At 37.9% G+C, this 17,268-nt stretch overlaps 1 protein-coding gene across 5 annotated transcripts in view; it reads left to right on the top strand.

Moving 5' to 3' along the window:
- HEATR5A (HEAT repeat containing 5A) overlaps nt 1-10,155 on the top strand; it is a 64,674-nt gene extending 54,519 nt beyond the window's left edge. For 4 of the 5 annotated variants that reach the window (XM_041397749.1, XM_041397725.1, XM_041397733.1 and 1 more), the window contains 7 exons: nt 225-352; nt 1,260-1,407; nt 2,084-2,356; nt 4,801-5,025; nt 6,493-6,647; nt 8,011-8,224; nt 8,501-10,155. In XM_041397749.1, coding sequence (XP_041253683.1) covers nt 225-352; nt 1,260-1,407; nt 2,084-2,356; nt 4,801-5,025; nt 6,493-6,647; nt 8,011-8,224; nt 8,501-8,802 — 1,445 coding nt within the window. In that variant the 3' untranslated portion in view covers nt 8,803-10,155. The remainder of the gene's footprint in view (nt 1-224; nt 353-1,259; nt 1,408-2,083; nt 2,357-4,800; nt 5,026-6,492; nt 6,648-8,010; nt 8,225-8,500) is intronic. The other variant, XM_041397742.1, reaches the window with a different exon arrangement.
- Nucleotides 10,156-17,268: the final 7,113 nt, after the last annotated feature.

Here is a 17,268-nt window from a genome sequence, read left to right as displayed (position 1 = left end):
AGTAGCCATTTATAATTGGGTCTTATACTGTCTAGAAGGTGAAGTTTCTTTCATTGTTTTGATGGAAATAGAGATCTTGCCCCAAGATATTCGCAGTAGGAGATGAATTGACTTAAAATGCTACTTCTGTAGTTGCTCAGCCTTCTGTGAGGTTACTTAGTAGTGGAAAAAATTACTTCTTAAAATTTCAAATATACATGGGATTTTTTTCCTGATGCTTACAGGAGTTAGTGTGGAGTTCCTGTGCTCGCCTCGATCAGATGCAGCAATGGAGAATATTATTGCCTGCTTACATGCCCTGCAGGCACTCTTTGATGTTCCATGGCCGAGGTCCAAAATAGGTGGTGATCAGGTAATGCATAATGACCAAATGCCCCCCAAAATTAAGGAATAGTTTTAGTCTGAACAGTGCCTCTACAATCTCTTCTATTTCCAGGAATCTGCAACATATAAGTAGTAGGTAAATTATATGCTTTCCCCAAATCCAAAGCTGTAAAGGGAGGAGATTAAAAAAAAATCCACAATGTGGAACCTGTCAGGTGAGGGGCAGAAAATTTGAGGACATTTTGTCAGGAAGGAGTAATTAGATTAATAGGATGAGAGCCTGGTAAAGACAGAATTCTGGAAAACGGAGTTCTCTTACTCTCTGTCAAGGCGTAGTTGAATTAATTCTGCTGTAAAAATCAAAGTTGGTAAAAGAAGACTGGACAAAAGCAGTGCTACTATAAGAAGAAAAAAGGCAAAACCGAAAAAAACCCCCACACCACAACAGTGATCCAAAAAAAAAAGTACTAAGCTGAAATTCCTTTTTTTTTCCTTTAAATTAAGGTTTATACCATCCTGTATGCCATGCAATTGTGTGACCCAGTGAGAGTAATAAAGCCTGTGGACATGGCTAAATTCTGCTGATTGTTGATGCTCTGTCTAAGCAAATGCATATAGTGTAGGAAGGGTACAATGTAGTGTCCCCACCTTCAAGAATTAAGAAGCCAGAAGATAAAGATTGCTTTGTCTTTTTCAGTTGTTTTAAGTGTCCTATATCTTAAAAAACTGTGGTAACTATTTTGTTGGGAAAATTGATAGGGACTGCTGTTACTGGGAGCTGGATGGTGAAGAAAATGCCAAGTCCTGGGATTATATCAGTTACATTGTGTTCCTTAGTGAGATCAGAGTATTACTGTTGGCTTTAACAAGTAGTAACAAGTTCCTAAAACTCCGGCATTAAAATTAACATATGTTAGATGTTTTTCTTACTGTAGGAGTTGGGTGTAGAGCTGCTGAACGTTTTGCATCGACTGATACTGACCAGGGAGTCACCTGATATTCAGCTTGCTGCCCTTGAAGTGGTTCGCTTGATTCTTTTTGCAGCTCAGGAACATGTGAAGGAAAAGCGGAGAAGTGCAGAAGGTACAGTACTGTGTGAGGTGTTTGAATACCTGTGATCAGGGTTAAAGCAATTCTTTCTTGGAAAACTGGTTTCTGAGATGTGTCTTAATGGAAGTCTTTCACAGTTGGATTCTAATTCTAGTTTACTTAAGACAGTCCACGTTCCTCAGATAAGAAATTCAGGTGGTGTGATAGATAGCAGGTGGTTTATGTGTTGAACAGGGGGCCCGAAAATGAGGAGAAAAACTGCAGAAAATGCAGCTGGTCCGGTAGGGAGGAGTCTTAGTGAAAAGCTGAGGTCAGCTGCAACTGAGCAATGGACAGACTTGGCACACACAGCTGTTACAAGCTGGGTTCCAATAGGTACTCTGATTGTAACTTCCTAACATTCATTTTCTAAAAGGAAAAAACTGGGAGTAGAATCAAAATGCTTGTATCAGGTGACATCATATTGGCGTGGTGCCTCAGGATCTTGTATGTCAAACTCTATTGCACACCCTTTTGCTTTTTGGCAATCACTGCCTATTTTACTTGTTCAGAAGGATGGATGTTTGCTAGTAGAATTTTGAATATATACCCATGCACATAGATATGTGTCAAGATTATAATTTGGTGCTGAAACAGTCTTAAGAAGTAAACTTTTTGGAAACAAGTAACAGCCTGCAGACTTCTGCCATATTTCTTGTTTTTCTTTCAGTTGATGATGGTGCTGCAGAAAAGGAAACATTACCAGAATTTGGAGAGGGCAAAGACACAGGGGGACTGGTGCCTGGGAAATCATTAGTCTTCGCAACACTGGAGCTGTGTGTTTGTATTCTTGTCAGACAGCTTCCCCAGCTCAACCCTAAATTGACTTGTAGCCCTGCAGTTCCACCTGGAAAACGTCTGTTGCTGTCAGAAGATGGAAGTAGACTGGTAGCAGCAGCATTAGTTATTCTCTCTGATGTTCCTGCAATCTGCTCTCCTGAAGGTATGCTATTTCATCACAAGAAAAGATAAATGAAAGAATATTAGGTCCTTCTGTCCCTTTGTTATTACCTGATTTTCTTAGCTGGCTAAGTCTGGCAGCAAGTTTTGTTGATTTGCTTGTGACAACTTCTTTTCTAATTATTTTTTGGCTGCCAAATTGCAAAACAAGTTACAAAATTGAAGCAATTAAATTAGTAGATTCTCTTTTTCTCCCACCCTATAGCAGTGCAATTAATGGATTCCTTTTCTACAGGGAAGTATATAACAGCTATGTGATTATATGCTACTTGAATTGTCTTTTCTGGAATTTATAATGGAGACATAAATTAAATTTAAAAGGGAAATGTGTGATGTTACCTTTCCGTCATTTGAGCATTAACAAATGGCTGCAAGGAGTTATGGTTGAATTCTCAGATTAGTTGACTTTTATCCATGATTCATTTTGGATTCACTCCAAACTTTAGGATGGTTCCCCACCACCAAGCCTCAATATCATATTCATATATCTATATCTATATCTATATCTTTCAGTACCATTAATGCCACACATACAAGCCATTTCTGCCCTACTCCTCTGTTCCCACCTTAAGTATTGTTGTTACACCTTATGCAAATCTCTGGCATTTACCACCCCTGAAAAATTCTCCTTTTCTTAAAAAATTTGTTCTCTGTTAAATGATTCTTCTATGGGGAATATGATGCTCCAATTGGAATAGCTGGCAGCCCTTGCAGTCCTTGTAATGTGATGATATGTTTTTCTCATTTCCATCTGCAGCTCGTTATTTATCAGTGTAAAGTGAAAAGAAATAAACATCGCCTAGATCTGAGGACAACTATCTTGTATGAAAATAATCTCTGATTTTCTTCTCACTGTAGTTATTTTTGTCTTTAGCTGTCCATGTTATTCCACAAACAAACAGTTTGCAGGATCAGACCACAGGGAATGTTTGCAGTACAGAAGTTAAGCATTTTGTTCAGGTAACTAAAAAGAGGAGCTTAAGCTAGCTTATACAGTCAGTTGAATAAAGAAGCGGCTGCAAAAGTTGGCTCACATAATCAAAGAGATGAGAATTCCTTTGTGGAATTGCATAATTTTTTCCCCTACTTCAGGCACCTGTCATGATATGTTTGCATAAAAAAATTTTCAAGTTAATGATGTTCATGACCTACATTTCCTACTGAATTCCAACAGTAAATTTTCAAAGACTTGGCTGTTCAAAAATAGATGTCCTCATCTTCAGAAAATACTTATGCATAAGTCAGTGACCCTCATTATTCAACAGGTCTCTCATGAACAGTAGTATATTAGAATCTTAGAAGCATTTTGCTGTTTAGGGAATGAGATGAGCATATTAAGCCATATGCTTAACGCTGTGCTTTGCTGAGTCATGATTTAGGACAGGAGCAGTACATAAGTATGCAGGTTTCTAGGTTACTTCCAATATATGCAGAATTCTGTATTACTATTAGTCTCAAAGACATAAAAATAAGTGAAACTGCTGAGCCACATTATTCATGTGAATTTTAAAACATTTATAGTGGTCTCTTATTATGATCAACTATCAGATTCTCACACATGAAAGTCTCTTTATTAGCCTGTGGAACAATCTGCCTCTCTCCTTAGGTCTTCTCTTTTCCAAGATATTTTTTAGAGGCTTCTATTCAAATTCTAGGGCATTTTATACATATATTTATTCCGAAGTCCTTATTACTCTTACTAAATTCTTGACTTCAGTGATTGGAGCAATGGCATCCTTGGCTAGCCACACATCATGTGATAGAATTACATTACATTGCTCTTGCCAGTTTTGAAATTACCCCCTGTTAATTTCCTTCATTGTATTGTCTTCACATGCAAAATGTACTTAGATGCTTATACTTTTTCTACTCTTCTTTCTATATAGTAGTATATACAAAGAATTCACTATGTACCAGTATATATACTAGTATATACTGTACACACTACTATATTTTGGGTACTTCCATGTCTTCTCTTCCATAAGAACCACCTCCTCTTTGGTTCTGACCTTTCTGTTCTTACTTTTCCCTGAATGTGACATAATTCCACACTTCATGGGGTAAAACCATCAAGGAAAAGATATACAATGCTTATTTTAAAGGGGAAGAGGTTTAAGTTCATGCAAACAGTCTGACTCCCTGTTTGCTTTAGCAGGACACATAATATTTCAAATCTTTTCTTCAAAATTACCAGTGCCTCTATTCACAGATATGCTTAAAAAATTATATATAAATAAATTATATATAAAATTATAAATTATAATTTATAATTATATATATAATTTATTTATATATAAATTATATATTAAAAAAGAGAATACATTATATATAAAAAAGAGAATCCAAGAAAACTGCCTCAATATTTTTAATGTAAAAGGTACCTGCATTTTTTAATATTCTGTGAAATTAATTTGCATTGTTTTACAGGAAGTGTTTCAGTTCTTCCTACTATTTTGTACCTAATTATTGGAGTACTTAAAGAAACTGCTGTGAAATTGCAAGATGGCCAGTTACCTCTGACAGTTGCTGCATCTCTACAAGCTCTAAAAGGACTCTTGTCTTCTCCAATGGCTCGGGCAGAGAAGAGTCAGAATGCTTGGACTGATCTTCTACGTAGTGCTTTGGTTGCAGTGCTTGACTGTTGGGATCAAGGTGGGCACAGATACTGGGTTTATGAGTTAAAAATGAGAAAAGTTGGTGTGAAACATTGCTTGGTTTTATTTAAATTGAGTTCATGCACATCTAAAAAAATACTTCTCTCTTAGTCACAAGAGAATTAGCTGGTTACCAAGCACTGTTGAAACTATAGTGCAGTGTTGTCCCTACAGTCCATGTGAGAAGTCATCATCTACAAAAACATGAATGTGATTTAAGCCCAGCTGGAAAGTAGGCGCCACACAGCCACTCTCAATCCCCACTCCCTCTTCCCCCCACCCTAGTGGAGTGGGGAGAAGAATCAAAGTAAAACTTTTGTGTTGAGGTTAAGAACAGTTTAATAATTTAAACGAAGGTAATTTAAATTAATAATGGTAAATTATAATAATGGTAACAAAAAACAGAAAAAGAAGTGAGGTACTGTTTAGTTTCTTACCACCTTTTGACCGATGCCAGACCCCCCTTCCTGAACCCAGATAATCTGCTCTTCCAAGTAACTCCCCCCAGTTTATTTACTGGTCATGATGTTGTATCGTGTGGAATATTCCTTTGGTCAGTTTGGGACACCCATCCCAGCTATGCTCCCTCCCAGTTTCATTTGCTTATCTTCTCACTGGCACAGCATGAGACTAGGGGAAAAGTCCTTGCTTAGGATAAACACAGCTTAGCAAAAACCAAAACATCAGTGTGTTATCAACACCATTGTTATTCTGAATCCAAAACACAGCACTGCAACAGCTACTGAGAAGAAATTAGCTGTACCCCAGCTGAAACCAGGACAGTGGGTTTGCAGGCTTACTCCTGCATTGTTTAGTGCCACAGTGTAGTTCCATGCTTTGAAGGCATAAACAGGAGCAATGGCTTCAGTGTACAGCTGAGCATAAAAGACAGCTGTCCATTGAGTGCAGGTTCTCCACTAAGAGTTAGTGTCTCTAGTGAAGCAAAGGGTATTAAAACAGTAGTGCAAGAAAAGAATTTTTTGTCTTGAATCAGTTTACTGTGTGCTGCTGCTTCAACTTCCTGAGTTTGTAATATTATCATTGTTCCTTACGTTTAATCTCTTACATTGTAATTTGTTGTTGGAACTTTACAAAATTGTTTTAAACTTAGAGCAAAAGAATATATATTCTAAATGCAAATTTTATATTACTCTCAAATAGATTGTACTCTAATATGTCATACCAGCTCTTCAAAGATACTTGTTGTACTTTAAACAAAGAAACAATGGAATAGGATTATGCTCTAATTTCTAAATATGCATATGATCACCCCAGAATTCCCATTTTGTCCTTAGCTTTTATTGGCAGTAAAAGTCCATCTCACTGTATCAGGGGATGTTGTGTATTGGAAAAGCGAGGCTCCTAAAGAAGCTCAGACATTGATATTTCTATTCCACCTCTTTGTACCACCTGAACTCATAGAATTTTTAATGCAAACCTAACAGTTTTCTTACTTTGTTTATAGTAGATGGCCTTCTCCAAGAACTGGATGAAGTCAGCCTTCTCACTGCTATTACAGTATTTGTTATGTCTACCAGCCCAGAAGTTACTACTGTAGAGTGCCTTCAGAAGCGTTGTATTGAGAAGTTTAAAACAACACTTGACTCAAAAGATCCTCTTGTAAGTACTGGTGAAGTTAACAGAATGTCACTACCATACTAAATGAATATTATTTTAGTTGTGTTGCTAGTCCTGTGTGTTGATGGAAGTTAATTCTCTCCTGACTATATCTGTTGTATTTTAAAATAAAGTTTGAACAAGTGAGCAAGAACATGTCCAGCAGTGCATTTAATCATTGTACTGTATGCAATTCTGTATTCCCATTTCATTTTTTTTTTACTGCATCAGAGTCAGTGCTTTATACATTGCTAAATACGCAATACAGTTGTGTGGTGTTACAGGCATCTGCCAAATTTTATTTGTTCATTTTATCTTCGACACACATGTACTGTCTTTTGCACAGGAAATCCCTCAGCTGTGAGTCTTTGGGAGCTGGAGCAAGTACTTCTACAAAACTGCTACTGTCCCATAAATACCAGCTCCTGGCCATGGCTGGATGCAGCTTACTGAACTAAATTCATGGCTTGTTCTGACCTAGCATAAGTATTTTCATGTAGTGGCATTAGATTATAGTGCCATAGTTAATATATTACTATCCTTCACAAACTAAAAAAAAGGATCAGGGAAAAAAAGCATCTATACAAATGGCTTTTTTTCCCTTTCCAAGTTTGGCTCTGAAAATAACATGCATTAGATTTTGTATTTGTAAGAATTCCATGTAAGCTGCTTTTCTTGTATCTCTCCTATATGTATTTGTGTAAAAATAGAAAATTAAAGTTTCATTTACCTGAGAAATAACTGTAAGACAATACTTTTTTATGTGTCAGTACATTCCCAATGTTGTAAACTTGGGTTTTCACTGTTAGGAAACTGAAAATGCCAAATGTGACGGCAAGGAAATATTAGCATGCATTTGCAAATTTCATCCAAGTATTTAGGCATCAGAACTGTTCAGAAATTATGTAGGAACTTGGCAGTTTCAGTCCTATTGACTTCCAAAGAGATGCAAGCCATTGCACCATTTAAGGCTTTTTTTAATTGTATCTACAGTTTGACAGGTGCTTATATTTTAAGCACCACTTTTTTGGTATTGCACTTGTGCTAAGAAGAGAGTATTTTCAAAATAATACTAATCTTCGAACTAAAATAGTATTTTTTCCTTAACTCAAAAAAGTCAGAAGATATAAGACTTGATGGAAAGAAACAGAATGCATGATCTGGTTTCTATTAATAATTGATTACAAGTTATAATGGTCCTATAAAGTATTATACATGAGCAGCCTACAACCTGATGAATTTTAAAGATGTGAAGCACATTTTTCTCCCTCCGAAAAATTTTATCTGACAAGCTGTTAGATTTAGCACCCAGAGATGTATTTTGAACTATAATGCTTTTTAACTGCAAATTTTGTTTTCCCTTTAGGTACAGTGTAAATGCTACCAGCTGTTGCACTCCATCTTTCAGCATCCAAACAAAACTGTGTCCTACCCTTATATCCATTCTTTAGCACCATCCATTGTGGGGAAACTGCAGGAAACAGAAAAAGCAAAACCTGAAAATGCTGCTGAACTTCAAGTCATACAGGAGGGAATAAAAGTGGTTACAGCTCTGACAGCTGCTGCTGAGGAACAGCACCGTAAGTTACTTCCATTTCTTGGACCTGAAGCATTAAAAAGGCTCAAAGTTGCCATAAATAACAAACTAAAACCAAAATGACCACCAGGAATTCAGTCCTGAACACTAATTGCCAAGAAAATTGCTCACAGGAATGTTGGGTTTTTTACCTTACAGTTCAGCTAACATTTGCAGCTTTACAGTTTGAATTACATGTTAACTTAGAGAAATACTTCCAGTTAGAATTTGACCCTATTTTTAAAGGTGTGTATTTAAGTTTTGTTTTCCATGTTTATAGGTGCTCACTTGGTGGCCTGCTTTCTTCCCATTCTCATTTCCTTTCTTTTGGATGAAAATGCGTTGGTTTCTGCTACAATCTCGGCAAAAAATCTACATGAGTTTGCTTTGCAAACTCTGATGCAGATTGGTCCACAGTATTCCTCAGTTTTTAAAAAACTAATGGCCTCCTCTCCAACTATGAAAGCCAGGCTTGAGTCAGCTGTTAAAGGCAATCAAGAAAGCATCAAAGTGAAGACTACTAAACATGCAAAAAATCCTGGGAAAAGTTCAAGCATTCAGCTGAAGACCAATTTTCTTTAAAGCCCCACATTGTCATTTTATGCACTTTGATATCAACAAAAAAAAAGTCCCTTTTAATTTCTAATCAAAGGATTGTCATGAGTCAATATCATGTATTTCAGTTTGTGCTGAAGTATTACAGAAAGTTTTTAAGAGAAAGCAAGTTTCCAGGTAAAGTTCTCTTAGTGTAAGACTTCTTACATATCTCTAAACACTATGAGTAAATCAGAGGTCATCAAATCCATATTTTTTTATTATTTTGGACTAAAATATCAGAAATGCACATGCCTATGTTAAAAAAGATATAGTGTACTTTACCATAGATATATTTCGGAGCATCCCACACTTAGCCATTAAGTAAAGTTAACTTTCTTTTTAACCAATATTTGTCAAAAATAAGTTACTGTAATTGGTTTTGGAACTTAACAAGGACATAAATTTACTTGCAGATTGTAATCTATGCTAATTACTAATTTAACACACTGCATCATTCATTAAACAGATTAAATATCCTTGTAAGCCTTATAACAGTTTATTGTTGATCTCAGAAAGTTCAACTCCGTAAAGGTAATATGGATAGCTTTAATCCTAACATCTTGAGCTGGCCAAGATGTCACAAATGCTGTGAAATGCAGCTCTACAGTGCCTCTCTGGGGACTGCAGCTCTTTCCAGAGTGGGACTGTCGTGCACATGGGAGGACTGACAGGCTCAGTGCCTTGCTGCTTGACACAGTCAGCTTTTCTGGATGTGTACTTTGATAAGTTTGTATTAGGGGAGCCAGGCAATAGCTTACATATCCTGTCCAGGACTGGACAGCAATCCTAACATACTGTGCCTCAATTCAGACCTCTGCTCTAAGTGGATGGATGTTCCCTGATCTGTGAATGATCGCTGATCTCTACGTGTACCTTGATTTCTGTATCTCTGCAGTGAGAGATGGAAGTATTTCAAGTCACCTTGTCTTGTGTCTGTAAATAGAGTGCAACAAGCTCATAATAAGAAGTATGTAATTAACATTTTTAGCAAGGAACATATTTTAATATAGAAAAATAACTGTCAAAGCTGCAATGGCTACAAAGTATTTTCTAAGTACAATATATTGACTTCTTTCTTAATACAGTATTACCTAAACCAAACACTGTCAAACTGATGATACTATTTCCTTCTTGAGTCTAATTGCTTTAAAAGGAAGAAGAAAATATTTACAGAACTGAGAAACACACTGTGACTCAGGAAGAGTGTGATGTACTGTATTTTATTAGAAGTTTTGTATGTAAATATAATTGTAAATTGTACAGAATTAACAATTTGACCAAAGTTCTAACAATTCTTTTTTCTAATTTACATAAATAAAGCTAATTTTCTTCACTTAATATCTGTCTTACTTATTTTATCCAGTAGTAGAAGAACTCAAAGGACTTGTGTATCAGAAAAAAATTGTATGCTGCCTCAAGGAAACTGATAATAAATGTTTAAGTTGGTTGCATCAAGGTCTGTGACTTGACATTGCAGGTTTTCCTCTTTTGTGAGTAGCACAGTGAGTAAATAAGTAGGACCAGGGAGATTTTATTATGTGTAGATCCCTGGTTTGTGCCAAATGCTGAAATGTGTGAACTGTGAGAAGATGGTTGAGATGCATTCCATCTCTCCATGGAGAACCAGAAGTCCTGTGTTCCACCTCTTCATTGAAGTCAAATCTGTAGTTGCTGCCTGTCTTAAAAGGGACTTGTATTAGGTTTGGCTGTTACTCATCTTTATCTCATTAGTAATTTTTTTTATCATATTGCTTTACACTTCCAAGTTTACTGGTGGGTTTTTTTTTTTGTTTGTTTTGTTCTGTTTCCCAAAGCTGCTTCTGGAAAATCATAGATTCTTAGCAAACTTAAAACATTCAAATGAAAGTCAAGTCATGTTTGCTATCAAAATGGCCAAATACATTGCTGAAGAAGTTAGTTGCTACAAAAGGTATTTGTGGCTGCTTTTTTGTTTTCTGTCATGTATAGCAATGTACCAACATTTTTTTTGATGATGACAAGACAATCTGTTGAAAACCTACTTTCCTCAAAAACTTTTAAGAAGCATACTCAAATTGCAAGAGCACCAAGGAAAGCTGTTAAAAGCCAAAAATTGAATTTTAGTGCAGCTTAGTCCTAGATTTCTTAGACTGTCATGTTGCAGTAGCTCACAATGGAGGCATTGAGAAGTGCCATAATTATGTGATTTGACATTTCTTGATCAAGTCTTGTGGCCACATGTGGAAAAGTACCATTTTCAACATATCTTTGTATTGCAGAAGCACAAATTAATCCAATAAAGAGAACTGTTGTTAATTCTTAATGTCAGTTGTAAATTAGGACAAATGTGTGAGCTTTATTTATCCAGATAATTAATTTATTCACATAGTACAAATACTTGTGCCCTGAGTTCTTCTCTCTTACATGCACATAAAACAGTGAGCTGGATCACATGAATGGTACTACTCATTTATAATTTTTTAAAAGAATCTTACAGATGTTATCTTGTTTCAATTATAAAAAGATTTTGGCCTTTAGATATCTGGTGTCTTTGATGCAGCCTTACATGGAACTTGTGTAATTAATTCTCTTTTTTCCTGAAGCAATAAGCAAGACCATAGAGCAGTTTTGGTTTTAATTCCACTCATTCCTTTTAGGCATTGTTTGACATGCAAGCTCTCGTATTTAGCCAAGCAAAAAGAGCCAAACATGTGTTTAGCCATAAACCAGAGCCCCACTTTCAGCACTCCTCCTTCTTGTGTCCCTTGTCTCCCTTCTCATTGTTTTTTCTGCCATTTCTCTACAAGAACCAACACTCTTTTTTCAGTTAATTGTCTTTGCAATGAAGCATGTGGCCTGCATGCATGTGTGGTTTGTGTTTCCACTGTTTATGCAAGAAGTTTAATGGGCTTGTGTGACAAAAGATCCCATCCATGTCTAACCTCAAGTGCATATATACACATATGAGTACATCATGGAATGTACTATTTAAATGCTATGCAAAAATTATTTGCAGACAACTTTCTGTTGACTGCAACAAACCAGAATTGGTCAAAACTGTGCAAAAGCATCACACAGCTGGGATGTGGTGTGTTCTAACTGGATACAAGTCTGTAGCAGTGCAGCTGAAATAGCAGCTTTTCTCTTAGTATTGCTTAGACTAGAATAAGTCTGAGACTGACCCAGTATGTTCCAAGGTGCAGGAGTCACCTTCAGGTGACTGACAGGTAGCAGTCCAGTGATGCACATATAGCCATAAATTAGGATTATCAAATCCATAGGAAGCATAGCAGATTTTTCTATTAATGAATGGCAGTTACCAATTGGAATTTCCAAGGAGATTTTTCCCCTCGACACTGTCACAGCAGTATCAAAGTGAATTGTTGCAATTGCAGGAGTGGTGGAGGCATCTAGGATCATTTGCTGGATTATCAGAAGTAACAATAATACTGCTTAATAGGGAATCAGGTGGAAAATTCAGCAGCATTTCATATAGCTTTGATTTGAATAAAGTGGGATGTATCTGTGACAATTACAACATCTGAGAGGTCACTGTGGCAGTCTCCTCTAAAGCTTCACCCCTAATGTCAACACTAGCTATACGTGTTTTGTTTTCGTGTTCCTGAAATGTCATTCTCATATCAGTAGACAGTAAGTCAGAAACAGTTTCCAAGAAAAACATGATGTTTCTTGACCAGTACTGGTCTCTAATAAACCACTTGTGCTTCCTGCCAGGGAAGAACCTAGCCAATGGTACTTCAGACTAGGCAAGAAAGCAGGGGGAAAAACCTTAGACAATTAACATTTTGTTTAGGTAGAACATACAGCAAGGTGGATTACTTGTCTACTTCTCTGTCCTGTGGTGTCAAAGACCACTGGAGAGTCACTCCTCTCTGTCTTGAAAGTAGCATTGCTTGGCCAGCCCTTGTCCTGTGTGTGCTCCTAGATACTGCTTTTTGCACATGAGAACGTGTAATCCTAAAAATTGGCTAATAAACTGACTTTTCTGCAGCCAGGTGTTAAAGGAAGTGCTCAGATTTGTCCACAGCACTCAAGCAGGAGCAACCCTGAAGCTGTTGCTGTAGATGACATTTCACAGAGGACTCCCATTCAATTAGCTGAAGTGTGTAGCAAGCAGTTCAAGCTGTTTAATGACAGTGAGCTATAGATTCAAAGACATAAAAATAAAAAGGCATATTTGGTCACACATGACATGCTCTACCTGCCTCTAACATATTTAAAATAATGAATAGTGAAAGTTGATTACGCAAAATGAAATGAGCCAGCTTCATTTGATACATGATGTTATCTGCACAAGGGAACCCTAAAGATGTCAGTGCTACACCACCATCTTATCCAAAATGTGTAGTTCTTACTTTGATTTTGATGTACAGCTATGGATTTTTGAAGCTTTTTTTTCCTTAAAATATTCTCAGGATTCTCTGGAGAATAAGTGGTTTATTCCATATAACAATGAAAGGGGAAGTTGCATCTAAATATAGCAAAAGTAGGACTGAAGATATTGTCTGAGAAACAGGTCAGTGCAAAAGCAGGCTTTTAAAACCTCCTGCAGTAACCTGTGGTACATTAACACAAATTCACTCACTCTGCAGCCAAATATCTGTTTTGGTCTATGGTCCTATGTCACTTCCATACTCCCATTTATCTGAAGTGCAAAATCTGATTCCAGAAGGAAGAATGTGGCATCAAATCTCCTTCCTCTGTGCTTGCTTTCCAGCTGGTGACACATGCAGGAGGAAACAAGTTGTGAGGATGAGGAGCAGCCAGAGCAGAGCTGCTGTCTGTGTGCATATTAGTGCCTGTGCCAGTTTGCCTACTTATTGCAGAGAAAAACTGATGTATTTGGAGGTTTGCAGATGAAGAAAATCTGTTTATAAAAGTTGCTGGTAAGGGGCTAAATTTAGTAATGACGAAGATTGATAAAGTCTCGTTCTAAGCTACAGCCTTATAATCTTCAATTGTGTAGCCTAAAAAGGGCTTTTTTTTTAAACCACTGTTAATATTAATGTATTGAAATTTATGTGAACTATCTCACTGCCAGTACAGAATTACTGTGAATCCCTCTTGCTACTAGTGGGATTTTTTTTTAATTATTATAATCTTCTCTGGGGACGATTTTGTTTATGGTATTTTTGTAAGCATTTTTTTCTTCCCACTGTGTCAGTTCTCTGTGTCCTTTTCCATGAAAAAAAGAAGAAGGTTTTGTGTTAGACACATTTTCTGTGGAAATACGAAGTATAGGGCTCAGGGATTCTGGAAACAATTTTGATTTATATCTAAAAATAGAAATATTATGCAATTTGAAAATACAACCTATTATTATGAAGGCAAATGCTCTTAACCTCATCTTTTCTCATGTAAAATTCATGTCAAACACTAAGAAAAAATTGTCACAGATGTATGCATGTTTTATGGGAAACACAAGGATAACTGGTTCAAGCTGCTGCTACCAAATGAACCTGAAATTCAGTTAGGGGAATAAAATAATTTACTTATAAGGAAAAATCTGGCACTTCTTCAAGAGCATTTATTAAATAATCAAGGATGGGCTGAAGAGGGGAAATAGAAGAAGGCAGTACAAGTGAATATATTTTTCCCTCCAATGTGAGGCACAAGGCAATCTGGTATTCAGCTGCCAGGCCACATAATGTGGCCGGGGGAGGGTGGGAGGGTAGACGGGCTTATTTTTAGTCCATTCCTCCCAGTTCCCTTTTGAAAACAACAAATCTGAGTATAATTTACTTTTGTAGATTGAGAATTCTTAAGCTGGTTGGAGAGAGTATCTCAAGAATGAGTGGTCTTGAGTTGGAGCCACAACCAGTTGGAGCATAGCTCTAGGCACCCTCTACACCATACAGTAAATGTAGATACCTGCAGACCCTTGGGCTGAAAGACTTGCAGGCTTCTGTGCTGATTGTCCCACAGAGTTTTGGAGATGTGTCCCCATCTAGGTGCAGGGAGGAGAGACGGTCAGTGGGCATGGTGTGAACCACTAAAGTAGTTTTCTCTGTGTGAGGACAGCCGCACCTGGGGAAGCTATGTGTGAATTCTTGCTGAATTTCTGTTTCCTACATTTCCAATCGGTTTCTGTGGCCACCTGCTCCTCACGCAGGTGCCTGTGCTGGAATGCCCCTGGTCCCTGCAGCTACAGCTGCTCAGGAGCACTGAGGGGTGTGTGGGTGTGAGTGTCTGTGTCTGTCTGTGTGTGGGTGTTGCTCAGCCACTGATGGTGGCCCAGATCTGTGCTGAGACTGTTGCTAGTCAAGTACTACCAGACTTTGTGGATAAATTCAAGTGATACTGGAAGTGAGCTGCTCTTCACATTGGTCTGGGCCATAATGTAAGCATGTCTCTCCTGAGATCTTTCAGAGCAGCAGTTGCTGAAGCCTGTGAACATGTGTATTTATCCACACTATGTCCTGTTCGTTCTCTGCATTTCCAACAACATTCAGAGCCATGAACTGCAATGATTTAGGATAAGCAGCAGTCACTCTTAAAGACTTCTGGAGATTTTCCTGGCCAAGACAGAGGAGAAATAGCTGTTGACTGTACTGGCTATAGAGCAGAGAGACTGCAGAAGCAGTACAGCCTGTGGAAACCAGCTGTTCCAGGCTGGTTCATTCTTGGCTGGATCAACTTTACATTTGGTGGTCAGGATTTGAAACTATATTCAAGAACACTGGCTTGTTCTGGACTTCACGTAAAGGAATGGCTTTCAATGCCATAATTTTCTCCTTCAGAAGGTAAGGAATATATTAACTGTCAGGGGTTCTCTCCAGACCCTCTAGGTTTGTGAAGCTGTACTCGGCTACACAGAAGTCCACCAAGAATCTTTTTTTTTTTTTTTTTTTTTTTTTTTTTTTGGTATCTGTGTATTTCTGGTAATTGTAAGGACTTAGGCAGACATGCAAGTATCTGAAAACCAGCTCCTCTTCTTGCTAACATCCCAGAACTAGCTAGAATGATGTGCAGCTTGCTGTTAGGGACCTTTTCTGGTTGTGTTCCTCATGCTGAAGCAGCCAATGCCCAGGCCTGCCTTGCTGAGTGACCTCTGCTGCTCCAGTGAACCAGCAGCGATGGGGCAGCTCAGGGAAAAACCAGCAGGAAAGGAGCAAATACAAAGGCTGCTGAGGAAGCAACAACATTCGAGGGAGATTTTTCAAATCAAAGAAATGCTGAAGGATTAGGACAAGGCAGAAATGAAGGAATGGGGAAGCAGAACAAGAGACACATGCCTAGGTAGTAAAAGAAGAAAGAGAAAATAACAATTAAATCAGTCACCTTGTTGATTCATTGCTTCAAAACAGCCTGTGTGAAATATAACTTAATAATTGACTGGAATTCTAAAAAAATATTTTAGAAATTAAACTGCTCTGATTTGTAAATTTCACACAATTTTCTGTTACATGAGATTTCCTTGTTCTGTTTTGTCCTGCCTATTATTTAGGAAGAGACTGGCAACCACCCATGTAAATCAAAGCGAAACACTTAGTAGTAGCAGCACAGGATGAGACAAGTTAACAACATTACTATAAAAAGTAACACAGTTGCTTGCACACAATGCTGGGAGTCTCTACCTGTTACTAAAGTATGCAAAGCCGCCACAATAGGATCACATTCTGTACAGTCTCCACGTAAAGCATGAAAACAGCCACTGCAATGATGGAAACTTCATCACAAAGCACTCCTTGTTACACACACACAAAAGGAAAATTTTATATATTATGCAAAGTAGGAGGACGAGTTAGCAGTGATGTAACTCATCAGCTGCAAGAGCAGCCACATGCCCTGGTTCCCATTGCCCTGTCAGTGCTGGTTACACCACCTGCGCTTTGCGTGTTTACACCTACAGGTTTGGAAAGTGCTTATAAGGAGTGAATTGAATGGCAAAGTTCTCACCACCCTTCTTAGATAAGGATTTTGACCTAAATGGTCAAAATCTTCTTTGGAAAAGAAGCCCCTTCCTTGGTGTGTTCAGAGGCGAGGGGAAAGTTGGAAGTGTCACTGTTCAGTGGTAGAGGAATTTTTCTGGGGCGGGCAGATGGGACCAGAGTGCACTTACTGGTTCCTGGGTACTGTGATCCCAGGGAACTGCCAGCTGCCTGTAATTGCTGGCAACACCTCAGTCCCTTCAGGGCAGGGAAGAAAGAATAAATACCTTCAGCCTTTAATTATAGCTTGTTCTTACTCCCCAGTTAAGAAATGGAAGCTGCTGATAACACAGTCTGCACAAAGTAGGCCTGAATTAGGAACTGATTTTTAAAAACAAATAATTGTGCTTGTTGTCCTTTTGGGGGGAGAGAGAGGCACTGGAAACAAATCATGGAGGTGCCAGAGAAAACATTCCGAGAAGAGTAAATAGTGCTGTGCCCTTGTTTGTGCCTCCCCATCCCAGCCCCACAAAAGAGGGTCTAGTTACTTGGGAAAGACCAGCCTTATCGACCTGGCACA

Source organism: Onychostruthus taczanowskii, unplaced genomic scaffold, assembly GCF_017590055.1.
Source record: "Onychostruthus taczanowskii isolate IOZ18803 unplaced genomic scaffold, ASM1759005v1 scaffold1, whole genome shotgun sequence".
Classification (NCBI taxonomy): Eukaryota; Metazoa; Chordata; class Aves; order Passeriformes; family Passeridae; genus Onychostruthus; species Onychostruthus taczanowskii.
The sequence above is the reverse complement of the archived record's forward strand: the minus strand, read 5'-3'. Positions and strand labels throughout refer to the sequence as shown.